The sequence below is a fragment of the Peromyscus californicus genome, unplaced genomic scaffold (genome assembly GCF_007827085.1).
Source record: "Peromyscus californicus insignis strain IS unplaced genomic scaffold, ASM782708v3 Scaffold_15__1_contigs__length_86483966, whole genome shotgun sequence".
NCBI classification, from domain to species: Eukaryota; Metazoa; Chordata; class Mammalia; order Rodentia; family Cricetidae; genus Peromyscus; species Peromyscus californicus.
In genome coordinates this window covers 50347140-50373621 of record NW_026294447.1, presented here as the reverse complement: position 1 = coordinate 50373621, position 26482 = coordinate 50347140, and the positions used below count along the sequence as shown (strand labels likewise).

The following is a 26482-nucleotide window of genomic DNA, read 5'->3' as shown; positions in this document are numbered from 1 at the left end:
AAAATACAGCATCTGACCCCAAGCAGCTTTTCCTTAAGGTCAGAGGCACTGACAGTCCAAGAGGAATCAAACTTCCTTGTTCTCTAAGGTCTGGTGTGAATGGCTTGCACACACATTGCAGCCTATGAAGTCAGCTCCTTACCAGAAGATTCTCTGAAGTCCTGAGCAACTTCCTGCTGAGTTACTGTAGTTGACATTGTTTCTTTCCCCTTCTGGCTGTAGCTAGACTGCATAATAAGCAAACAAAGAGAAATTGAACTGCTTTTCTTGCTTTACACAAAGTAGGGGGAAGGGAAGAGGAAGTTTCCCAAGGTATCTGGGTCTAGACACAGTTGATTTTTTTCTGAAAGTTTGAGGAGCTAAAACTGCATTGTAGAATAGAAACAACTAAGAACTGATTATTAAGTGTCTCTGTTGTTAGAAGTTCTTTGACTGTTTTTTAAAATCACACAGTAGTATTCTTTCAAGTTGACCTGGACCGCATTTGTGCTTTTCTGTTATGTTGGTCTCTGATTTTTCCAACACAGGAAAAATGTTTTTCTTTTGAAATTTTTAAATAAGAAAGGGTTTTTTTGTTTGTTTGTTTGTTTGTTTGTGTTTTTTCAATGTTCATTTTCCCCAGGAGAAAAGAGAATTCCTGTTTTTATATATAGAAGTTTGACTTTAGCTTCAAGTAATTTCATATCCATGTAGGTATTGTAAGTTTTAAAATTGTAGCACTTGTCTGATTAAGTCTTCCAAAGAGGATCATTGCCTACTCCAGCCTGGTAAATAAGAGTTCCAGTGATGCTCAGGACTACACTGAGATCCTGAGGAGAGTGGCACTCATTCTTGCATTTCATGGAATGCTTCTCAGAGAGGGAAGAACAGATATGGAGAAAAGCAGGAAACTTCTAAATGAGAGCTTGGTGAAAACAAAAGCACGGGAATTTAAAAAACAAAATAAAACAAAACAAAAACAAAACGAAAAATACCACCTGATATGCAGTGTTTGATAGGCTGAAGATGTCTCACATTGGATTTTTTTTTTTGTACTGTTAGTCCATTCCCAACTTCTACCTATTCCCTAGAGACCTTGGTCTCTTGTTCACTGATGAAAACGTCTCTTTTCTCTATATATACTCTGTGTTTATTCTCCTTTTTATTTACCTACTGTTGTTTTGATGGGATTGCAAAAGGAGCAAAAGGAAATGTATGCTTTTGAAGCAGATCCCTCAATTATAAATATCCCTGTTCTGTGTTTCAGCACTTGTAATTCTAAGCACAGACCATGTGACCATTTATTTTCCATATATGGCTAAATTACTAATTTTCATCCTAAGTGTTCTTCAGCAGTATGACCTTTCTCCAGAGTATTATCAAGGGAATTTCATTCTTCCTCCTTTGCATAATAAAAACTGACCCATTTTTACTGATGAAGAGTGAGATCATATTATACCCATGTATAAAGTTTTTATGTTTGTAGGTGTTTTGCCAGTACACATGTTTGTATCAGCTGTGTACCTGGTGCCCTGGGATGCCAGAAGAAAGTACTGAATCTGCTAGAACTGGAGCTTCAGACAATATTGAACTGCTCTGTGGGTGCTGGGAACCAAACCTAGGTCCCCTCAAAGAGTAGCCAGTGTTCTTAACCACTGAACTATCTGTCCAGCCTCTACTATATCCCCTACCTGCTTTGGGCAACATAATATTTCCTTTACATAGTTTTTCCAAAACTTTTAAAGAAAAATACTGATGTTCCTGTTTCAAGAGTACTGCCATGTTTAAATGCCTACATTTGTCCTCCACAGAGCCTATTCTGCAGTGGACTCTTGGATCTAAAATGAGTAACTCACAAGTCAAAAAATTGTTTCCACACGTGATAGACATCAAAGTGGCAAAGTGCCCCTGTGCCAATGATGTGGCATTATTTGGCTTTATTTTGAACTCGACATATAATGGTAAGTTTACAGTCTGATTGGACGTTAGAAATAACCAGTTGTTTTATATTTGTTAAGGGTGGTTTTAAGTGGAAATACACACTAAATGCATACAGAGAGTAAAATCTATTGTTTGTCACTCCACCTCTTCTACTTGCCAGTGTGATATGCTAAGAGAGATACTCCTATGTTGTGGCCTTTTGTCATTTGAATGGTGACTTCAAACTGGGCATGATGGTATATGCCTAGAATCCCAGCTATTTGGCAGTCTAAGGCAGAGCAGTTGAGTTGAGTTCAAGGTTAACCTGAGCCACTTATTAGAGCTTGCTTCAAAACCAATTAACCAAATCAATCAACCAGTTGGTAGCTACCCTGATTCACCTGTCCTCTGTTCTTTGTAAGCTTGTTGCATCTTCCCAGAGCTTGTTTATTGCTTCTAGTCTGTCTCCTTATTTCTTCTATGCATAAATCAATACTGTTATTCCTGAGACACTATCTTATTGTATTTATACATATGTATTTTTCAATTATTGTTAAATATCTAATGGCATATGGAAGAAAAATAGCTGTTTTTCTCTAGATGCTTGTTTATCACACTTTTGGCATCAAATGTATGGATTTCTCACACTGAGCAATTTTTCTGTTTACTGAAGATGCCAAGTGGATATCCTGTGATTCACTTCACCTCTGGCAATAGGTAGAGTCAGCATCAACTCTCACAAGTTAAAAAGACTCTACCTCCTATTTCAGATTCCAGTCACAAGTGCCAGGTTGTGACCTGTGTTTCTAACCTGGCTGTTATAAACTGAAGAATCCCATAAGTCCCTTCTTAAATTCAAGATTTTGTTAGACTGTTCAAAAAACTGAGGATAACTCTCATGCACATTTACCAGGGTGTTGTCAAGGATGTTACAAAGAATGCAGGTGAAGAGCCAAACAAAGAGGTGCCAAGAGTAAGATCTAGACAGGTTCCAATCACAGGAGTTCTGTTCCATGGCATTGCATTACACCATCTCTCAGGACAAGGATATGTATGTCAACCTACAAGCTCCCAAATCCTATAATTTACATAATCTCATGAAGGCTTCACTTCATAGGAATGGTCAATCATTGACTCAATTCTAACCTCTCTCCCCTTCCTGAGTCAGAATATGTGTGAAGCTACAAGTTTCAACTCAAGGTATGGCTTATTCTTGGTTGTGTCAAAATGAAGCTGAATATCTCCTTTCTACCTACCAGTTTTCAGAAACTCATCAAAGTAGACAGTGAATGCAAACTTCGTACTTCCTATGAGAAGTACATGATCACAAAAGTTGCTGCTGGTACTCTGGGTGAAGAATGAAAGGATTATATTATCAGAATGACAAAGTTTTCTCATTAAGCAAGGTGTCTGAACCCATTGCAGAGTGTGCCTGTTGTTGAGTAAGGGGGATTCATATTATAGGCCAAGAAGAATGAAGGAGAAAATGTGCAAATCTGTTCAGGGATGCTTTGTGGATGCCAATCTGAGTCATATCAATTGGAAGACACACACACACACACACACACACACACACACACACACACACACAGAGAGAGAGAGAGAGAGAGAGACAGAGAGAGAGAGACAGAGAGACAGAGAGACAGAGAGACAGAGAGACAGAGAGAATTGATTGCTGGTCTGATAGATACTATTCTACATTTCCAGTTGAGGCTCTAAAGAGCTAGCAGAATATGTACACTTTTCAATCTCTCTAAAGAAGATAGTTTCCCTCAGTGTTGTTTCAAAAAGCCTTTAAACAAAGAAGGTAAGAAGCCTAGATTGAAAGCTCCCAACATTCATTTCTTTTACTACATGTGCCCTGCAACAAAAACACTATGAAATTGCTAAGAAAAAAACCCAACACACCAAGAAAAGTAAGGAAGAGTGTAGCTGGAGAGTTTTCTTTCTGGGCCCCGCCAAGCCCCAGAAGTCCGACAGCCCACTTATAAAATAAACACACAGACACTTATATTATTTAAACTGTTTGGTCTAATGGCTCAGGCTTCTGGCTATCTAGTTCTTACATCTTAAATTAATCCATTTCTATAAATCTATACCTTGCCACGTGGCTCGTGGCTTACCGGCATCTTCACATGCTGCTTGTCATGGTGGAGGCTGGCAGTGTCTCCCTCCACCTTCCTGTTCTCTCAATTCTCCTCTCTGTTAGTCCTGCCTATACTTCCTGCCTGGCTACTGGCAAATCAGTGTTTTATTTATTGACCAATCAGAGCAACACATTTGACATACAGGCATCCCACAGCAGCAGAGGCTGTAAAAAAATGAAACTTTGGTATAAAAGAATGAAGAAAGTCAAAGAAAAATACCTGCAACAGATTTCCCGGAAACATAGATAGTCCTCAACGAAACCTTTTGCTTCATTTGTTGTTGTTTTGAGACAGGATCTTAGTACGTAGCCTACTCTGCAGTCTAGGCTGGCTCTAAACGCAAGATCCACCTGCCTCTGCTCTCAAATCCTGGGATTAAAGACACATGCTACCAATCCAAGGAATAGGTTCTCCTTCTAAATCCTAATGCAGTCAAAATTAAGCATCTTTAACAGTAACAAATAAATGATCAAACCTTGAAAAAATTGAGAACAAAACATAAAAACTTTCCTTAGTGTACCTTGCAATATAGTAATAGATTCAGTCAATGTATTTAGCGTAGTAATAGAAAAATAGTCTTCTTCCAAATTAGTATGATTTCCTAACGTCTTAGAGTCTGTAACATACCTCTAGGTCTAAATGTTTTCTGCTTCTGAATCAGTTTAGTCATAAATCATGTTGTCTTACTTACCTCTGCTGTCCCTATACTAGACACGATGTCAACCCAGATGGAAACTCAGCCCATTTCCTTCATTGTTCCATGGATACCTCTTTCTCTTTATTCAGCCACAGATACTAGCTGTCTATGTACCAAAGTAGAGCAGCCATGCTCATCTCCTCATGTTCTATCAGAGTATCCATGTGGTAGTCAGAGGAGGCAAGAACTAGTCTTGACATCCTGAGTCCAACTCACCTTTTAAGAACATAATCAGCTTCTGTAACCTATTTGTTAGATAAATCTTCTTCCCCTTCGCAGATACCCACCACTGTTCTGAAGCCAAATCAAGTTGCCACAGCCTACCCAACAGTTCCTTGATGAGACCCTGGTTAATCCTCCTGACCTTTATACCACTTGGAGTCAGTGGTGAGAATAGTAAACTTCTTACCAGCATTCCCTCTACAACACTCTTAAAATATCTTCTTGAGTCCCCCAGCAGCCACCACCAGAAATCTCAGCCTCTCAGATCACTTGCTACATCCCATTGCACATGGGGCATTCTTTAATCTGATTCACATTTCTTACCTAACTCGCTATTCAAATTCTTTCACTAGAAATTGTATTCTGGGAATGGGACGAGGCTTAGGCCTGCTGGCCGACTCCTGGCATGGAGCCACTGCAGCTGTGACCTGTGCTGCTTGCCCCACAGGCAACAAGCACAGAAGTCCTGCCCAGTGGTCAGCACCTATGACAGGGAGATGTCTTGGCGCTCACTCAGAAATATGTCATAACTGCAGCTGCAGCCTGAGGTGCTTGCCCTGCTAGAAGATGGAGATTGCTGGGTAACAGAGCTGCCTGCAGGCTACAAGCATAAAGGTCAAACCTGATGAGACTCGGGGTGGCAGACATAGAGGGCAGGGAAGTGTGTGACAGCCAGGCGCTTGCACAGAACCTGCCTCAAGATGCTCTGCCTAGCTGCAACATCACCTTGACTTTGGGCAACAGCAGAATATCTGAAACCAGTATCTTGGCAATGGTCCAGTATTTATGGTGCTTCAGAAACCAGAAACCTAGACCAATATTTGCATGCAAAGCTCTCTGTGCAATATATGTGTGTGTGTGTGTGTGTGTGTGTGTGTGTGTGTGTGTGTGTGTGTGTGTATGTATATATGTGTGTGTGTTTGTGCATATACATATATAATGTGATACACTACAGTTTCCAATGCCACTATGATGAATGAATATTTTCAGGGGAGGTGGGAAGATAGAGGAATGGAGTAGTGATTTAGTGATGAAGAAAAGTGGAACTAGAGACTCAACAGTGGTGGTAATTGTGACAGAGGCTTCAGAGGATGGGGGAACATGTCATGACTGAATAGGGCCAACAGGATGGTATACAGCAGTCTGGAGCTCACATTCTCATTCAGCCCCTCAAGAGCTTCCCAGCCACATGATCATCCTGGTTCTGAGCAATGACAGGATTTCCAAGATGAAGAATGGTTCATTTTCTCATTTGGACCTCCTCAAACGACCTCTATGGTCCATGATGGCCCTGGAGGCCACTTTAGTACCTATGATCCACTGCCCCAGGCCCTGATAAATCTGGAGGTTCATGTGGGTGCACATGGTCTTACAGCAGCTGGGAGCTAGGTTGATATCCCTGGCCAGAGATACCACTCAAGACCAGAAAGATATCCTTAGTCTGGTAAGCTGTCTAAGACCATTCTGAAGCCTGTGAGCTGTGCTTCTACCAGGGGCCATGTTGATGTGGGTAGTCTCTGCTGGCTATTGAAGCTACGGTAATGTTCAGGACTGGGCTGCCTCAGAGGGCCATGTCTGGATCTGTGGCCCTATGGCAGGCTAAGTCTGTGTTGATTTCTGTGACCCATGTTGCCACCAAAGGCCGTGGGGATGTCTGTAGTCTGCTATGGCTTGAAGTGATGTTGATATCTTCTGGCTATGTAACCTCTAGGGTCCATATTGATGTGGGTGGTCTGCACTGCCACCTAAGGCCATGGAGATGTTTGGATCTGGGCTGCTGCCAAGGGCCATGTATGAGTGTATGGTCCTACTGCAGCCAACATGTGTATTGATGTCCATGGCCTGTGGTACCGTTGAAGATTATCCAGATGTCCATGGTCTGTGCTGCTGCTGAGGGCTATGATGGGGTCCATGACCCATGCAATGTCAGAGGTCTGTACTGCCTAGAGACCATACTAAAGTCTGTGTCATTTGCTGACACTAGAGACCAAGGGGAAGAAGTGTGTTGCAGTTAACAAAGCTGAAATGAGTTAGAGATGTGAAGAGCTCTTTGACATCAGACATGGAGTTGCAGAGCTTGGAGTTTGCCCATCTGGTTTCTGTTCTTGCTTTGGTCCAATATTTCCTCACTGTGCTCCCTTCCCTACATTTTGGAATGGTAATATATATCATGTGCCATTATATGTTGGAAATATGTGATCTTTTTTTTCTATTTTGATTGTATAGCAAATTACAGTTAAGAGATTACATGAATCTCAGAAGAGATTTTGAACTTTGAACTTTTAAACATTGTTGAGACTGTTATAGACTATGGGGACTTTTGAAGTTTGACTAAATGCATTTGCATTATGATATGGTTACAGGCTTATTGGGGGGGAGTGTAATGTGGTATTTTGAATGTAATTGGCCCCTATAAGCTCATAGGGAATGGCATTATTAGGAGGTGTGGCTTTGTTAGAGGAAGTATGTCACTGTGGGGGCAGGCTTTGAGGTCTCATATATGCTCAAGATACCGCCCAGTGAGACACACCACTTCCTGTTGCCTCTCAGCTACTTCTCCAGCACCATGTCTTCCAGCATGCTGCCATGTCCCACCATGATGATAATTGACTGAACCTCTAAACTGTAAGTAAGCCACCCCAATTAAATATTCTCCTTTATAGGAGTTACCATGGTCATGGTGTCTCTTCACAGCAATAGAAACTCTCAGTAAGAGAATTTTGTTATATGAGGATGGTGTCCAGCACTCAGAGCCTAAAGCAATAGTATTGTTGCAGGCAGCTTATCTGACTTAGTGAATTCTAGATTATCCTGAGCCATAATACCTCAACAGTAAGAGGGGAAGAGCAAACAAGTAAATGAGAGAGAGAGAGAGAGAGAGAGAGAGAGAGAGAGAGAGAGAGAGAGAGAGAGAGAGAACAAATAGTATGAGAAGACAGGAGTAAAGAGGAAAGGATTTAGCAAATATCTTTCTTTTTTTTGGAGTGTGTGTGTGTGTGTGTGTGTGTGTGTGTGTGTGTGTGTGTGTGTGTGTACATATTCCACTGTGTGCAGGTATATATAGAGAGATCAGAGATTGACCATAAGAAGTATACTTACTTACTCAGTTGCTCTTCAGGTTCTTTTTGAGACATGGTCTCTCACTGAACCTAGATCTCACCAATTTGGTTGAACTGATGATCCTCTCTGTGCCTCCCTAGTCTGGGATTATAGGTATGCCACTATACCTGGTTATTTTTTAGGTGGGCACAAGGAATAGAACTCAAATTATCAACCATGCATGGAAAGTACCCTACTGATTGAGCTCTCGCCACAAATCTTTTCAATGTTTTTAATCAAAAATATTAAAATCCCTCTTTGATTCCCTTATTCATATTTTTCCCTTGAATTCTTGAACTGCTGACTAAATTGAATTCTTAAACTAGGAGTATCTTTATGTTTATAGGGAGAAAAGATTTTCTTTGTACCCATATGTGCACTAACTGGGGACTACATATTATTATAACAAGATAGACTGACAGGTCAAAGGGCACAAATTTTTTATTGATATTTGCATAAAGAAGAATTCACAGAAAAAAAATAAAGTGATTAAATTTGAGTTTACGCATCACTTAAAAAAAGAAATGTATCTCTGTTGAAGGGACAGTATTTTGTTAATAGAAGTAACTTGTCCATATGTGAGAAAACTAGTGGAAAATACAGACATGTGTAACCACACGACTTGACAGGTGATAATGAGAAGATGAGGAGTTGAAAGTTATCTTTGCCTACATATCAAGTTTAAAGTCAGCTGTAGCTACATAAGACCCTTCCTCTACCTCCCATGCTGACTGATTTCATGTTAACATAACACACCAAAGTTCATTTGAGAAGAAGGACTCTCAATTGAGAAAATGCTTTTATAGGATTGGCCTATAGGCAACTCTGCTGAGCATTTTCTTAATAAATGTTTGATGTTTGAGTACCCAGTCCACTGGGAGAAGTGCAAACCCTGGGAAGATGGCCTTGAGTCATATAAGAAAGCAGGATGAACAAGCCATGAGGAGCAAGCTGGTAAGAAGCACTTTTTCATGGCTTCTGCTTCAGTTTCTGCTTTCAAGTTCCTGCTTGAGTTCCTACCCTTATTACCTCTCAGTAATGGACTGTTACCTGGAAGGTGTCAAATGTTTGTTTGAATGGTAGGCTGAGGCATTTGTCAAAGGATGGCCTACCTGAAAGGGGTTGGGGATACCTGATACTGTTTGGCTTAGAATTGATAAAGAGATTTTAAGGCTCAGGGAAATTGCAATGTTAGAGTGGGTATGCTGTGTAAAACTTAATCGTTCACAATGGAAAACCCAGAATGCCCACCAGTGATCTTTAAAGATGTAAAATGGGGAGGGGGTACCAGCACATTTGAAGAGCTTTGTTGTCACCCTTTTTCTTGTGCCAGATCTTTGAGTTGGAAACATTGCCTGCTCAATTGGATGAATTAAATGCAGTGGGATTAGTTGGGACTTGGGTATCAGGGGGACTGGTAGTAGCAATGAATTGCCAAAGACAAGGTGATCGTAGTTATCATAATGGACAGCATATCTATAATAACCTGACCCATAATGGGCAGCACAGGCAGAATGATTTTTATGATGGTATAATTGGTGTGGACCTTTAATACTGGTTAATCAATCATGATATTTCCAAGTATGAAATAGATAAGATGCCTACTGCTGTTTTGTTTGATCTATGTAAGTGGAAAGATTCTCAAATGAAAGAAAGGCTACATTTATTGGTGAAATTATTAAGGTCACTCCACGTAGTTAAAAGGGAGGTTTATTTAGTGACCTAACTTAAAAATGAAGGGATAGGTTGGTTGTAGGGTCTAGCAAAGGCGTGGCACAGTAAGGCAGTGTTCTCTGGAGAACTCTGCTTGGTCTACCTCCAGCATCCAGGATCCAGGAACCAAGAGGCGGCGCATCCAGATCTCAGGTATTCAGGGTCCTCTCTTGGCCCTGCCTTGTAGGCATGACAGTTACCGAAGCCTCAATGGGGGTTGGAACTTCCAGATCAAAGCTGGAATGGCTACCCACTACATACATTCTTTCTGGATTGTAGCAAAAAGAAATCTCCAGCTGGTAAACAAGTTTCAGAGTTGAGCCAGTTTACAGATCCAGAACCCCTTGAATGAAGGGAAGGCCAAGTCCTCCTTAGGACGGACTTTGCTAAAATACCTAGAAGTTTTACAGTTAGCCTTTCTTCAGTCTTTCCCCAAAGCAACATATGGCGTTTTTCAAGGACAACTGTACACTAGGGAAAAGAGAAAATATCAGGCTTTTCAGGGTCTATTGGATACTGGTTCAGAACTGACACTGATTCCCAGTGAGCCCATGAGGCATTGTGGCCCTCCAGTTAAAGAAGGGGTTTAGGAAGGTCAGGTGATTAATGGAGTTTTCACTGAAGACAGGAATACAGTAGGTTCCTGAATCATCCTGTTGTTATTCTCCACTTCAGAATGTATAATTGGGATAGATACTTAGAAGTTGCCAGAATTCCCATTGGTTCCCTGATTTGTGGAAGGAGAGCTATTATGGTTGTAAAGGCCAAATGGAATCCACTGGAGTTGCCACTGCCAGGGAAAATAGTGAATCAAAGACAATTATGACAGCCCAGGAGAAATTGCAGAAGTTAGTGCTGGTATCAAAGACTTGAAAGATGCAGGGGTGGTGGTACCCACTTTATCTCCCTTTTACTTTCCTAACTGGTCAATGCAGAAGACAGATGTATCTTGGAGAGTGACAGTTACCCATCAAAAACTGTCAGTAATGACTGATTGCAACTGCTGTACCAGATATTGTATACTTACTAGAGCAGATTAACACATCTCCTGGTGCATGGTATGCATCTATTTATCTAGCAAATGCCCTTTTCATAGTACCTGTCCATAAGGACCACCAGAAGCAATTTGCTTTCAGTTGTAAAGGCTAGCAGTATACATTTACAGTTCTGTCTCAAGGACATATTAACTCTCCCATCCTGTGTCATAACTTAGAAGGGAACTTGATCATCTGTCTCTTCCATAAAATATCACATTGGTCCACTATCTTGATGACATTATGCTGATTGAACCAAGTGAACAGGAGGTCGCAACAATTTTGGACTTGTTGATAACACATATGCATATCAGAGGATGGAAAATAAATCCAATCAAAATTCAAGGGCCTTCTACCTCAGTGAAATTTTTAGAAGTGCAGTGGTGTGAAACACACAGAAATATTCCGTCTAAGGTGAAGGATAAGTTATTGTACCTGGTCCTTTCAAACACCAAGAATGAAGCGCAAAGTTTAGTGGGCCTCTGGATTCTCATTCATCATTTGAATGTGTTACTATTTCCCATATACCAAATGTCTCAGAGAGCTGTTAGCTTTGTGTGGGGCCTGAAACAGGAGAGGCTCTTCAACAGGTCCAAGCTGCTTGAAAGGCTGCTCTACCACATGGACTATATGATGCAGCATACCCAATGATGTTTGGAGCCTTTGAGAGGCCCCTACAGGAGAATCACAGAAGGCACCTTTGGGATTTTGGAACAAGGCTCTACCATCATCTGTAGAAACCATTCTCTCTTTGAGAGACACCTCTTGGCATGCTAATGGGCTTTAGTGAAAACTGAACATTTGACAATAGGCCACCAAGTTACCATGCAAACTGAGCTGCTCATTATGATCTCAGTGATTCACCAAGCCATAAAGTAAGATGCACAGTAGCAATCTATTAGCAAATGGAAGTGGAATATATGTAATCAAGCCTGAGTAGGTTGTGAAAGCACAAGCAAGTTACATGTAGATGTTTCCAAAATTCCTGTGGTTTCTACTTTTATCACATGCTACTTGCTCCTCAGTATGCTCCTACAGCTTTATGGGGTGTGCCCTGTGATCAGTTGAATAAGGAAGGGAAGACTAGGGCCTGGTTTACCAATGATTGTAAACATTATGCAGGCACCATACAGAAGTGGACTGCTGCTGCATTACAACCTGTTTTGGGGACATACCTGAAGACACCAGCAAAGGGAAATATTCTCAGTTGGCAGAACTTCATGCAGCACACATGGTGATATATTTTGTTTGGAATGAGAAATAGCCAGATGTGTGATTGTTTACTTATTCATGTGCCATAGCCAATGAATTGGCTAGATGTCAGGGACTGGGAAGAAGATGGTTGAAAACTTTGTGAGAAAGACATCTGGGGAAGAAGCATGTGAATAGATCTCTCCAAATGAGTGAAGGATGTGAAAATACCTGTATCCCACATGAACAACCATCAAAAAGTGACTTCAGAAGGGAGGGGTTCAAAAATCAAGTAGACAGGACAATCCATTCTATGAACAGTTGTCTCTTTCCCCTTCCATCCTTGTCATTACCCAATGATCACATGAACAAAGTGGCTGTGGTGGTAGAGAATGAGGTTATACATGAGCTTGACAACATGGACTGCCACTCACCAAGGCTGACCTGGACACAGCTGCTGCTGAGTACCACATCTGCCAACAGCAGAGAACAACACAGTGCCCCACATATGGCAGCATTCCCCAGGATGAACAGCTATTTGCTGTTGGCATATTGATTACACTGGACAACTTTCTCAAGAGAAAGAACAGAGTTTTGTCTTCCTGGAGTAGGTATTTATTCTAGCTATGCATTTGCCTTTCCTGCATGCAATGCTTCTGCCAAAACCACCATCTGTGAACCTACAGAATGCCTTATCCACCATTATGATATTCCACACAGTATTGCTTCTGACCAGGGAACTTACTTCACAGCCAGAGTAGTGTGACAGCAGGCCTATGATCCTGAAATCCACTGGTCTTAACAGGTTCCTCAGCATCCTCAAGCAGCTTGCCTAATAGAATGATGGAATGGCCTTTTGGAGACACAGTTATAGCACAGATTAGGTGGCAGTAGCCTGGAGGGCTGGGGCAAGAATCTCCAAAAGGTGATATATGCTTTTGAATCAGCATTAAATATATGGTATGGGCTCTCCCATAGTCAGGATCCATGGATACAGGGATCAGATGGTGGAAAAGGGAATAGTCCCACTCACTATCAACCCCTAGTATCCCAATAGGAACAATTTTGCTTCCTATTCCAATGACCTTAAGTTCTGCTGGCCGAGAAGTTTTGGTTCTAGAGGGAGGAGTGCTCCTGCCAGGATGCACAACAAGCATTCCACTGAGCTGGAAGCTCAGGCTATCCCCTGGTCACTTTGGGTTCTGATGCCCTTAAACCTACAGACTAAGAAGGGAATAACAGTGTTAGCAAGGGTGACTGATTCAGATCACCAAGGGAAAATTGGATTGCTTCTCCATAATAGAGGTAAGAAAAATTATGTCTGGAATGCAGAAGATCCTTTAGGGTGTCTCTTGGCACTACCGTGTCCTTTGAATACTGTCAAGGGGAAACTGCAACAACCTAATCCAGGCAGGTTGATGACAAAGGACACAGGACCTTCAAGAAGGAGAGTATGGGTCAATCCTCCAGGAAAAGAGCCAAGGTTTAGAGGAAATACAGAAAGAGTAGTTGATGGAGACAGTTATAAATACCAGCTATGGCCATATGACCAGTTAAAGAAACAAGGATTATAATTCATGTTTCTGTGATATTTTGTTAAGAATGTATTTTGGCAGATATTTGTGTTTCCTTCTTGATTTCTTTATATGCAATATAACACCAATTAAGGAATATTAATGGTTAACATATTTTTAAGTTTTGAGATACTAAAAGAATGTCCCTCAAGAGCCATTACTACCTATCCTAATATTTAGAATGTGTTCGTAGTTGTGTGAGGCATTATTACAGCATGTTAGGACTAATTATGACCTGGTTAAATATACAATGTGTTTGTGGTTGTGGGCAGAAAAGTTATATTATGTGAGGCATAGTTATGACCTGATTATTGGTTTTATTTCAAAATTAAGTATGACATAGGAGATATGAATGTTTGTGAAGTTGACAAGGGGTGGACTCATGATGGCTATTCTTGGTTGTCAGCCTCACTACATCTAGAATTAAAACCCAAAGTGCTGGGTATACCTGTGAAGGATCATTCTTAATTAAATCATTTGAAGTAGTAGACTCACCTTTAATGAGAGCCACAACTTCTGGTGGCATCCTATATAAAGGACATGGAAGAAGGAAGCTTTTGTTCCTCACCTGCTTGCCCTCACCCTTGCTAGCAAGCGCATTCCTTCACTGGCATTATAGCCTACTTCTTCAGGATTCTGGCATATACTCAAGTCCAGCTGGGACATCCAGCCTGGTGGACTGAACAACTACTGCATTTCTGGACTTTCCATTGGTAGACAGTCATTGTTGGACTAACTGGACTACAGCCTTATGCCATTCTAATAAATCCCCCTCATATAATATGTATGTATTTATAACTGTACACATATGTGGTTTTTTTTTCATTTGGAAAGTTGGATTTTGATGACTAAATTTATATTACATGGATAGATAGATAGATAGATAGATAGATAGATAGATAGATAGATAGATTCATTCTATCAGTTCTAGAGAAACTTGTTTAGTTCAGTGTGGAGTATAGTGATATTGTATTTGTACTGAAATGCGATTTGTATGTTAATAAATAAAGTTGCCCGGGGGTCAGAGCTATTAGCAAGCCATAGCAAAAAGCTGGGCAGTGATGGTGCATGCCTTTAATCCCAGCACTTGGTAGGCAGAGCTAGGTAGATCTCTATGTGTTCAAGGATACAGCCAGCATTGGAGACACACAACTTTAATCTCAATATCAACCATAGGAGACCTGGAGGTCTGTACAGACAAGCAGTGACTAGGAGGTCATGTGGTTGGGTTTACAACCAATGAGAAGGCAGAACAGAAACTCTATAAAAAAAAAAAAAAACAGATACAGGAAGTAGCCCTCTTTCGGAGAGGTACAGTGACAGTGAAGGGTACGGTTTTTAGCTCTTAGCTATTGCTCTGACCTCTTGGCTTTCATCTCTGTATTGGCTCTGTGTTTCTTATTTAATAAGACGGTTGGTTACATCTACATTTGGCACCCAACGTGACAAGAATCCATTAAAAACTGCTTGGCTTGGCTTGGCAGCAGGTCCGGTTTTCCACCTGGGAGGCCTGGCTCCCTAGCTTGGGCCCAGGTTGGCTTGGTCTCAGGCCAGACTGACCATAGCCCCAAGCAGTTAGCTAAAGCTGGAGCTACTTGCTTAAAGCCGGTGCTACAAACAACTCAGGCTTGCCCTGCTGAACAGGGCCCCTGCCTGTAAAGCCAATGCACATGGTGGGAGCTTAAGGAAGCCGAAGACCAGATTTGACTTAGTTCAAGAGGGAACACGTGGCTGGATTTAAGCTTTTAGCCAGAATTTGTGGCTTCTCTCTCTCTCTCTCTCTCTCTCTCTCTCTCTCTCTCTCTGGATTCATACCTCAGACACTAGGTGGCTGTTTTGAAATTCTCTTGGATTTCTACTGTTCTATGCAGACTTGGTAAGTCATTTAAGATATCAGATATTTTAAAGGAAACTATTTAAAAGAGAAATTTTTTTCCACATTAAAAAAATGGGTTTTATGTGTACATTGGAAGAAAATTGGGCTTTGTTTGAAATTTTAGGCAGTCTGACAATGGAACAACTATATGAGAAGATTAATGTTGATCGAATTATGCACTTTATTACTTTTCTTATCCTCATTTTACTATTTAAAAAGATAGTCAATTTAAGTGCCAGGATAAAAGTCTTAGAAAAACCTGTTAAACCTGTTAAAATGAATTATAGAGAAATTCAAATTCAGACAGAATAAATAACAGTGAAGTTGTTTCAAGATTGGATCATAAGGTTACAGAAAGAAAGCCTGTTTTCACACAATCACCCTTAATTTATCCAGTAACCATACAGCATCTACCTGATCAAGTGAATACACAAAATATTTGGACTCCAATTGAAATGTTAGATTTACGAAGGTTTAAGGAGGCAATAGTATCTTATGGCATGCATTCCCCATATGTAAAGCAAATGTTAAACACATGCTCAACTTGTAATAGGATTATACCACAGGACTGGCGGGAGCTGACACATGCTGTTTAGAACCTGGACAAAAGCTTCAGTGGCAAATGTGGTCTAAAGAGGAGGCAAAAAACAATGGAGGGATAAAGGTATACAAGTCTTCCAGGACCAGCTTATTGGAGAAGGCCAATATGCTTCAATACAAACACAATGTTTATATGATGTCCAAACCCTAATTTTATGTTGAACGGCAGCCTTGAATGCATGGGACAGAGTTGAGGAACCAGGAAAAAAACTGAGTCATTTACAAAGGTTATACAAGGCCCAAAAGAATCTTTCACAGATTTTTTTACAAAGACTGGCTTCAGCAGTAAAGAGAATGGTCCCAGATTCAGAAGCTAGTCAGATAATAATTGAATCTTTGGCCTTTGAGAATGCGAATGCAGCATGCAAAAGAATAATCAGGCTGTTAAAGGCAAGATCTGCACCTTTGGAAGATTGGATTAGAGATACAGTTAATGTTGAGGCTCATGAACAAGATGATATGTGGATAGGAGAAGCAATTTCAAAAGGTTTGAGGAATGTTAGATGTTTTGGATATGGAAAGCAACGACATTTGAAAAGGGATGTAAACAGGTCATCCCTAGAAACAATGTTTCTTCAAGGAACAATGACAACAGAATGCCTCTTCCTTCTGGAGTATGCAGGTGTGGTAAGAGAAAACACTGGACCAAGGAATGTAGATCAACAAGAGACAGGCAAGGTAATCTTTTGCCTTGGTCCTCGGGAAACTCCCAGAGGGGCCTCAGGCAGGCCCCCACAGCAAATCCAGTTCAAACCTTTCCTGCAGTTGTAGAGGAAAACCCTACTCAGAGCAATTAAATAACCAAATGCCTATTGAAATAAATCATGCTGGTTGGGATAATGAAACAGAGAGAATAGAAAATTCAGAAGAAAACATAAAGAAAAATTTTTGGCGAACTTCTATTAATGAGCAAAGACCAAAATTAACAATAAAAATTAATGGTGTTTTGTTGTCTGGTCTGGTAGACACAGGTGCTGATGTGACCATAATTGTACCAGAATTGTGGCATCCAACTTGGTCTCTTCAGGAGGTAAACGTTCAACTGTTAGGAATTGGGACATTATCTCAAGTGAAACAGAGTGCAAGATGGCTTGAATGTATAGGTCCAGAAGGACAGAGAGGAAAATTGAAACCATATGTGGCTAACATAGCTATGAACCTGTGGGGTCAAGACCTGTTGCAACAATGGAATACTCAGATTAACATTCCTCCAATCTCAGAAACAAATCATAAACTAGTACATGTTTCTGAGAGAAATATTAGAAGATATTATTCTAATGAGTGGTCACCAGCCATCCATATTATACAAGAACAGGGCACAACAACTGATGATCTTCCCAAAACACCAACAGCTCTACCTTTAAAATGGTTAACAGACAAACCTGTATGGGTTCAGCAATGGCCTTTAACAACAGAGAAACGCCAGGCTTTAGAAGAGCTGGTAGAAGAACAGTTAAATGCTCAGCATATTGAAGAATCAACCAGCCCTTGGAATTCTCCTGTATTTGTTATTAAAAAGAAATCTGGTAAATGGAGAATGGTAACAGACCTTAGAGCAATTAAAAGGTAATTCAGCCAATGGGCTCCCTACAATCTGGAATTCCTCTGCCTACTCTGTTACCAAAAGGATGGCCTCTCATAGTTATTGATTTAAAAGACTGTTTCTTTTCAATACCTTGACAAGAAAAAGACAGAGAAAGATTTGCTTTCACAGTGCCTACTTATAATAACCAGTTAAAGGATTTCAATGGAGTGTCCTCTCACAGGGAATGTTGAATAGCCCAACTCTGTGTCAATATTTTGTACAACAGCCATTGGAAGTGATACGTAAAAAATTTCCTAAATCTATAATTTATCATTATATGGATGATACTTTACTAGTTGACTCAAATACAGATACTTTAGAAAGAATGTTTGAAGAAGTAAAGACAATTTTGCCTTGCTGGGGATTACAAATTGCTCCTGAAAAGATACAAAGAGAAGATTCTATTAATTATTTAGGATATAAAATAGAGCTACAAAAAATTAGACCCCAAAAGGTACAAATTAGGAGAGATCGATTACAGACTCTTAATGAGTTTCAAAGATTATTTGGAGACATTTCTCATCTACGAACTATGGTTGGGGTATAAACTGATGAGCTGAATAATTTGTTCGAAACCTTAGAAGGTGACAAGGACTTAAATAGTCCAAGAGAATTATCACCTGAAGCTGAGAAAGAATTGGCCTTGGTAGAAAAGAAAGTACATGAAGGGCATGTGGATCGTATTGATCCAGAGCTGAATTGCATTTTGGTTATTTTACCTTCTAGGCATTCTCCTACAGGAATATTAATGTAGAGGGAAGATATTATATTGGAATGGATTTTTTACCAAATAAACCAAATAAAAAATTTAAAAGTTATGTGGAAAAAATCTCTGACTTGATTTGGAAAGGAAAATTGAGACTTCATCAATTAGCAGGAATAGACCCAGTAGAAATTGTCATACCTTTAACTAAGGAGGACATTGAAAAATTATGGGCAGAAAGTGAACCTTGTCAAAGAGCTTGCAGTAATTTTTTGGGAGAAATTAACAACAAATATCCCCAAAGTGATAGAATTGATCTTATAAAGAGAGCTGATTGGATCTTGCCTCGAATTGTATGAGAAAAACCCATATCTGGAGTTCGTACATTTTATACAGATGCCAACAAACAAGGAAAGGCAGGTTACAAATCAGAAAATATAAGTAAAGTGGTTCAAAGTCCTTATAATTCAGTTCAAAAATCAGAATTGTATGCTATTCTGTTGGTATTAATGGATTTTTCAGAACCTCTCAATATAGTAACTGACTCTCAGTATGCAGAAAGAGTGGTATTATATATTGAGACTGCAGAATTTATCCCTGATGCTTCAGAATTAACTTCACTATTTATTCATTTACAAGATATATTCAGGAAAAGGAGTCATCCTTTTTTTATTAATTTTTTTATTTTTATTTTGCAATACAATTCAGTTCTACATAACAGCCACGGATTCCCTTGTTCTCCCCCCTCCCACCCCCCTCACCTTCCCCCCAGCCCATCCCCCATTCCCACCTCCTCCATGGCAAAGCCTCCCCCTCGGACTGAGATCAACCTGGTAGACTCAGTCCAGGTAGGTCAAGTCCCCTCCTCCCAGGCCGAGCCAAGCGACCCTGCATAGGCCCCAGGTTTCAAACAGCTGACTCATGCAATGAGCACAGGACCCAGTCTCACTACCTGGATGCCTCCCAAACAGATCAAGCCAATCAACTGTCTCACCCAATCAGAGGGCCTGATCCAGTTGGTGACCCCTCAGCCATTGGTTCATAGTTCATGTGTTTCCATTCGTTTGGCTATAGGTCCCTGTGCTTTATCCAACCTTGGTCTCAACAATTCTCGCTCATATAAACCCTCCTCATTCTCGCTAATTGGACTCCCAGAGATCCACCTGGGGCCTAGCCATGGATCTCTGCATCCAGATCCCTCAGTAGTTGGATGGCGTTTCTAGCATGACAATTAGGGTATTTGGCCATCCCATCACCAGAGTAGGTCAGTTTGGGCTGTCTCTCGACCATTGCCAGCAGTCTGTTGTGGGGGTATCTTTGTGGATTTCTGTGGGCCTCTCTAGCACTTTGCTTCTTCCTATTCTCATGTGGTCTTCATTTACCATGGTCTCCTATTCCTTGTTCTCCCTCTCTGTTGTTGATCCAGCTGGGATCTCCCACTCCCCCAAGCTCTCTTTCCCTCGACCCTCGCCCTTCACTACCCCCACTCATGTCCAGGCTGTTCATGTAGATCTCTTCCATTTCTCTGTCATTGTGCAATCCCCGTGTCTTTTTTGGGGTCCTGTTTTCCAAGTAGCCTCCCTGGTGATGTGAGTAGCAGTCTAGTCATCCTTGTTCCACATCTAGTATCCTCCTATGAGTGAGTACATACCATGTTTGTCTTTCTGAGTCTGGGTTACCTCATTCAGGATGATTTTTTCTAGATCCATCTATTTGCCTGCAAACCTCATGATGTCATTATTTTTCTCTGCTGAGTAGTATTCCATTGTGTATATGTACCACATTTTGTTTATCCATTCTTCAGTTGAAGGGCATCTAGGTTGTTTCCATGTTCTGGCTATTACAAACAATGCTGATATGAACATAGCTGAACAAGTGCTCTTGTGGTGTGGTTGAGCATTCTTTGGGTATATGCCCAAGAGTCATATAGCTGGATCTTGGGGGAGATGAATTCCCAATTTTCTAAGAAAGCGCAATATTGATTAACAATGTGGTTTTTCAAGCTTGCATTCCCACCAGCAGTGGAGGAGTGTTACCCTAGCTCCACATCCTCTCCAGCATAAGGTGTCTTCAGTGTTTTTGATCTTAGCCATTCTGACAGGCGTAAGATGGTATCTCAGAGTTGTTTTGATTTGCATTTCCCTGATGACTAGGGATGTTGAGCAATTCCTTAAATGTCTTTCGGCCATTTGAGTTTCCTCTGTTGAGAATTCTCTGTTTAGTTCTATAGCCCATTTCTTAATTGGACTGTTGGGCATTTTGATGTCTAATTTCCTGAGTTCCTTATATATTCTGGATATCAGTCCTCTGTCAGATGTGGGGTTTGTGAAGATCTTTTCCCATTCTGTAGGCTGTCACTTTGCCTTGTTGACCATATCCTTTGCTCTACAAAAGCTTCTCAGTTTCAAGAGGTCCCATTGATTGATTGTTTCTCTCAGTGTCTGTGCTACTGGTGTTCTATTTAGGAAGTGATCTCCTATGCCAATGCATTCAAGACTGCTTCCTACTTTCTCTTCTAGCAGGTTCAGAGTAGCTGGATTTATGTTGAGGTCCTTGATCCACTTGGACTTAAGTTTTGTGCACGGTGATAGATATGGATCTATTTTCAGCCTTCTACATGTTGATATCCAGTTATGCCAGCACCATTTGTTGAAGATGCTTTCTTTTTTTCATTGTGCATTTTTGGCTTTGTCAAAAATTATATGTTCATAGGTGTGCGGATTAATGTCAGGGTCATCAATTCTATTCCATTGGTCCACATGTCGGTTTTTATGCCAGTACCAAGCTGTTTTTATTACTATAACTCTATAGTAGAGCTTGAAGTCAGGGATCGTGATGCCTCCAGAGGTTGTGTTATTGTACAGGATTCTTTTGGCTATCCTGGTTTTTTTGTTTTTCTATATGAAGTTGAGTATTATTCTTTCCAAGTCTGTGAAGAATTGTGTTGGTATTTTGATGGGGATTGCATTGAATCTGTAGATTGCTTTTGGTAAGATTGCCATTTTTACTATGTTAGTCCTGCCTATCCATGAGCATAGGAGATCTTTCCATTTTCTGACATCTTCTTCAATTTCTTTTTTCAGGGAATTAAAGTTCTTGTCATATAGGTCCTTCACTTGCTTGGTTAGTGTTACCCCAAGGTTTTTTATATCATTTGTGGCTATTGTAAAGGGTGATGCATCTCTGATTTCCTTCTCAGCTTCTTTGTCCATTGTATATAGGAGGGCTACTGATTTTTTTGAGTTGATCTTGTATCCTGCTATGTTGCTGAAGGTGTTTATAAGCTGTATCAGTTCCTTGGTGGAATCTTTGGGGTCACTCAAGTATACTATCATGTAATCTGCAAATAGGGAAAGCTTGACTTCTTCCTTTCCAATTTGTATCCCCTTAATCTCCTTATGTTGTCTTATTGCTCTGGCTAGAACTTCAAGTACTATATTGAATAAGTATGGGGAGAGAGGACAGGCTTGCCTCATTCCTGATTTTAGTGGAATTGCTTTGAGTTTCTCTCCATTTAATTTGATGTTGGCTGTTGGCTTGCTGTAAATTGCCTTTATTATATTTAGGTATGTTCCCTGTATTCCTGATCGCTCCAAGACCTTTATCATGAAGGTGTGTTGGATTTTGTCAAATGCCTTTTCTGCATCTAGTGAGATGATCATGTGGTTTTTTTCTTTGAGTTTGTTTATATGGTGTATTACATTGACGGACTTTCATATGTTGAACCACCCTTGCATCCCTTGGGATGAAGCCTACTTGATCATTGTGGATAATTGTTTTGATGTGTTCCTGGAGTCTGTTTGCCAGTATTTTATTGAGTATTTTTGCATCAATGTTCATGAGGGAGATCAGTCTGTAGTTCTCTTTCTTTGTTGTATCCTTGTTTGGTTTAGGAATCAGGGTAATTGTAGCCTCATAGAAGGAGTTTGGTAATGTTTCTTCTGTTTCTATTGTGTGGAACAATTTAGAGAGTATTGGTATTAACTCTTCTTTGAAGATCTGGTAGAATTCTGCGCTGAAACCATCTGGTCCTGGGCTTTTTTTGGTTGGAAGACTTTTAATGACTGTTTTTATTTCGTTAGGGGTTATTGGACTATTTAAATAGTTTATCTGGTCTTGATTTAACTTAGGTATGTGGTACCTATCCAGAAAGTTATCCATTTCTTTTAGGTTTTCCAGTTTTGTGGAATAGAAGTTTTTGAAGTATAACCTGATGATTCTCTGGATTTCCTCAATGTCTGTTGTTATGTCCCCCTTTTCATTTCTGATTTTGTTGATTTGGATGCTCTCTCTGTCTTTTGGTTAGTTTGGATAAGGGCTTTTCTATCTTGTTGATTTTCTCAAAGAACCAACTGTTTGTTTCATTAATTTTTTTATTGTTCTCTTTGTTTCTATTTTATTGATTTCAGCTCTCACTTTGATAATTCCCTGGCATCTATGTTTCCTGGGAGACTTTGCTTCTTCTTGTTCTAGAGCTTTCAGGTGTGCTGTTAAGTCACTAGTGTGAGATTTCTCCAACTCATTTATGTGGACATTTAGTGCTATGAATTTCCCTCTTAGTACTGCTTTCATAGTGTCCCATAGGTTTGGATATGTGGTGTCTTCATTTTCGTTGATCTCTAGGAAGTCTTTAATTTATTTCTTTATTTCTTCCTTAACCCATTATTGATTCAGTTGAGTATTATTCAGTTTCTGTGAGATTGTAGGTTTTCTGTAGTTTTTGTTGTTGTTGAAATCCAACTTTGGACCATGGTGGTCTGATAGAACACAGGAGGTTATTCCAATTGTTTTGTATCTGTTGAGATTTGTTTTGTGGCCAAGTATGTGGTCAATTTTAGAAAAGGTTCCATGGGGTGCTGAGAAGAAGGTATATTCTTTTTTGTTAGGATAGAATGTTCTGTAGATATTAAGTCCATTTGAGTCATAACAACTGTTAAGTCCTTTATTTCTCTGTTAAGTTTCTATTTGGCAGATCTGTCCAGTGGTGAAAGTGGGGTGTTGAAGTCTCCCACTATTAATGTGTGGGGTTTTATATGTGGTTTAAGCTTTAGTAATGTTTCTTTTACATATGTGGGTGCCCTTGTGTTTGGGGCATAAATGTTCAGAATTGAAACTTCATCTTGGTGGATCTTTCCTGTGATGAGTATGTAATGCCCTTCTTGATCTCTTTTGATTGATTTTAGTTTGAAGTCTATTTTGATGGATATCAGGATGGCTACACCCGCTTGTTTCTTAAGACTGCTTGATTGGAAAGTCTTTTCCCAGCCTTTTATTTTTAGGTAGTGTCTATCTTTGAATTTGAGATGTGTTTCTTGTATGCAGCAGAAAGATGGGTCCTGCTTTCATATCCATTCTGCAAACCTATGTCTTTTTATAGGTGAATTAAGTCCATTGATATTAAGGGATATTAATGACCAGTGATTGTTCATTCCTGTTATTTTTTGGTGGTGATGTGTGTGTACTTCTCTTCATTGGGGTTTACTGCTGTGGCTTTATCTATTGCCTGTGTTTTGGAGGGTGTATCTGACTTCCTTAGGTTGGAATTTTCCTTCTAGTGCTTTCTGTAGGGCTGGGTTTGTGGATAAGTATTGTTTAAATCTGGCTTTGTCTTGGAATGTCTTGTTCACTCCATCTATGATGATTGAAAGTTTTGCTGGGTATATTAGTCTAGGCTGGCATCCATGGTCTCTTAGTGTCTGCATTACATCTGTCCAGGTCCTTCTGGCTTTCAAAGTCTCCATTGAGAAATCGGGTGTTATTCTGATGGGTTTGCCTTTATAAGTCACTTGGCCTTTTTCCTTTGCTGCTCTTAATATTCTTTCTTTATTCTGTATGTTTAGTTGTTTAATTATTATGTGGTGAGGGGATTTTTTGGGAGTCTAGTCTGTTTGGTGTTCTATAGGCTTCTTGTATCTTCATAGGCATTTCCTTCTTTAAGTTTGGAAAGTTTTCTTCTATGATCTTGTTGAATATATTTTCTGTGCCTTTGAGTTGGTACTCTTCTCCTTCTTCTACCCCTATTATTCATATGTTTGGTCTTTTCATGGTGTCCCAAATTTCTTAGACATTTTGGTTCATGACTTTCTTGGCTTTAGTGTTTTCTTTGACTGATGAATCTATTTATTCTACTGTATCTTCAACGCCAGAGATCCTCTCTTCCATCTCTTGCATTCTGTTGATTATACTTGCATCTGAAGTTCCCAATCATTTACTCAGATTTTCTATTTCCATCATTCCCTCTGTTTGTGTCTTCTTCATTTTTTCTATTTCCTTTTTCAGGTCTTGGACTGTTTCCTTCATTTGTTTCATTGCTTTTTCTTGATTTTCTTTCAGTACTTTATTGTTTTCTTCCAGGACTTTATTGATTTCTTCTAATTTGTTTGCCCTTTCCTCTAGTTGTTAACAGCATTCTTCCCATTTTTTTGTTTTTTCCTCTACATAAGCCTCTACCTTCTCATGATGTCATTCATAAGGCTGTTTTCTTCTGCTTCTTCCAGTTTCTGATGTTCAGGTCTAGGTGTTGGAGGAGGGCTAGGTCCTGGTGATGCTGTATTGCTATTCATTTTGTTGTATGTGTTTCTGCCTTGACGTCTGCCCATCTCCTTGTGGTTCGTTCTTGGCCTTACCTGCACACTTGGTTCAGACAGAGCTGACAGATTCAGGAAGTCTCTCTCTCTTGTCCAGAGGGGAGCTCTCTTGTCCAAATGGGAAGTCCGGGGCAGGATGGGCGCTCTTGTCCAAAAGGGAAGTCTGTGCTCCAGAAGGGAAGTCTGGGGCAGGATGGGAGCTGGGGGCCAGCCTCTAAGTCTCACTAAGTGGCTGGGGGCTTGGGCAGATGGGCGTGGGGGCAGGGCGTGGAGATTGCAGGGTCTGCCATCTTGGAGAAGGGTATCCTTCCTGGTGGGGCTAGAAGGGAACCTGCCTGGTGGCCAGAACCTGGGGCCAAGTTGGGCAGGTCTTCCCCGGAATGGCTTGTGCCCAGGGATGGGGTCTGGGTCAAGCTAGGGCACTCACCTGTGCTCCAGAAGGGAAGTCCGGGGCAGGATGGGAGCTGGGGGCCGGCCTCTAAGTCTCAGGAAGTGGCTGGGGGCTTGGGCAGATGGGCGTGGGGGCAGGGTGTGGAGATTGCAGGGTCTTCCAGGGGTCTTGGAGTAGGGGATCCTTCCCAGTGGGACTAGAAGGGAACCTGCCCGGTGGCCAGAACCTGGGGCCAAGTTGGGCAAGTCTTCCCCGGAGTGACTGGTGCCCAGGGATGGGGTACAGCCCGTGCTAGGGCACTCACCTGTGCTCCAGAAGGGAAGTCCAGGGCAGAGGAGTCATCCTTTATATATAACTCACATCCAATCCCATACTGGTCTGCCAGGCCCTGTAGCACAAAGTAATGATGAGATTGATAAATTATTGATAGGAAATGTGCTGGAGGCCTCAGAATTTCATAAAAAACATCATGTCAATAGTAAAGGTTTAAAAAAGGATTTTTCCATAACTTGAAAAAAGCCAAAGAAATAGTAAAGAAATGTCCTACTTGTTCCTTCTACAATCAAACACCATTACCAGCAGGATGTAACCCAAAGGGTACTCAGAGGAATGAGATCTGGCAGATGGATGTGTTTTACTTTGCAGAATTTGGAAAATTGAAATATGTACACCATACCATCTATACTTATTCAGGATTTCAATGGGCAACTGCTTTGAGTTCTGAAAAAGCTGATTCTGTAGTCACTCATTTGCTAGAGGTTATGGCCATCATGGGTATACCTGCACAAATCAAAACTGACAATGCTCCATCATATGTCTCTGTTAAAATGAAACACTTTTTTGCTTATTACAATATAAAGCATATTACAGGTATACCACATAATCCTACAGGTCAAGCAGTTATAGAAAGATCAAACAGAACTCTAAAGGATATGCTAAATAAACAGAAAGGGGTAACAAAACCCCCCAGAAATAGACTGCATAATGCTCTATTAACTTTGAATTTTTTCACTGCCAATGAGAAAGGAACAATACCTGCAGAGAGACATTGGATAATAGAAAAAACTACAGAATTAAATCTGCCTATATACTTTAAGGATGTGCTGACCTCAGAATGGAAACCAGGACATGTGTTACGTTGGGGATGAGGTTTTGCTTTTGTTT

At 40.5% G+C, this 26482-nt stretch overlaps 1 protein-coding gene across 1 annotated transcript in view; it reads left to right on the top strand.

Moving 5' to 3' along the window:
* LOC128110625 (cation channel sperm-associated auxiliary subunit beta-like) overlaps positions 1-26482 on the top strand; it is a 195021-nt gene that overhangs the window by 40638 nt on the left and 127901 nt on the right. The window contains exon 6 of the mRNA XM_052738258.1: positions 1791-1940. Within this exon, the coding sequence (XP_052594218.1) occupies positions 1791-1940 (150 nt within the window). The remainder of the gene's footprint in view (positions 1-1790; positions 1941-26482) is intronic.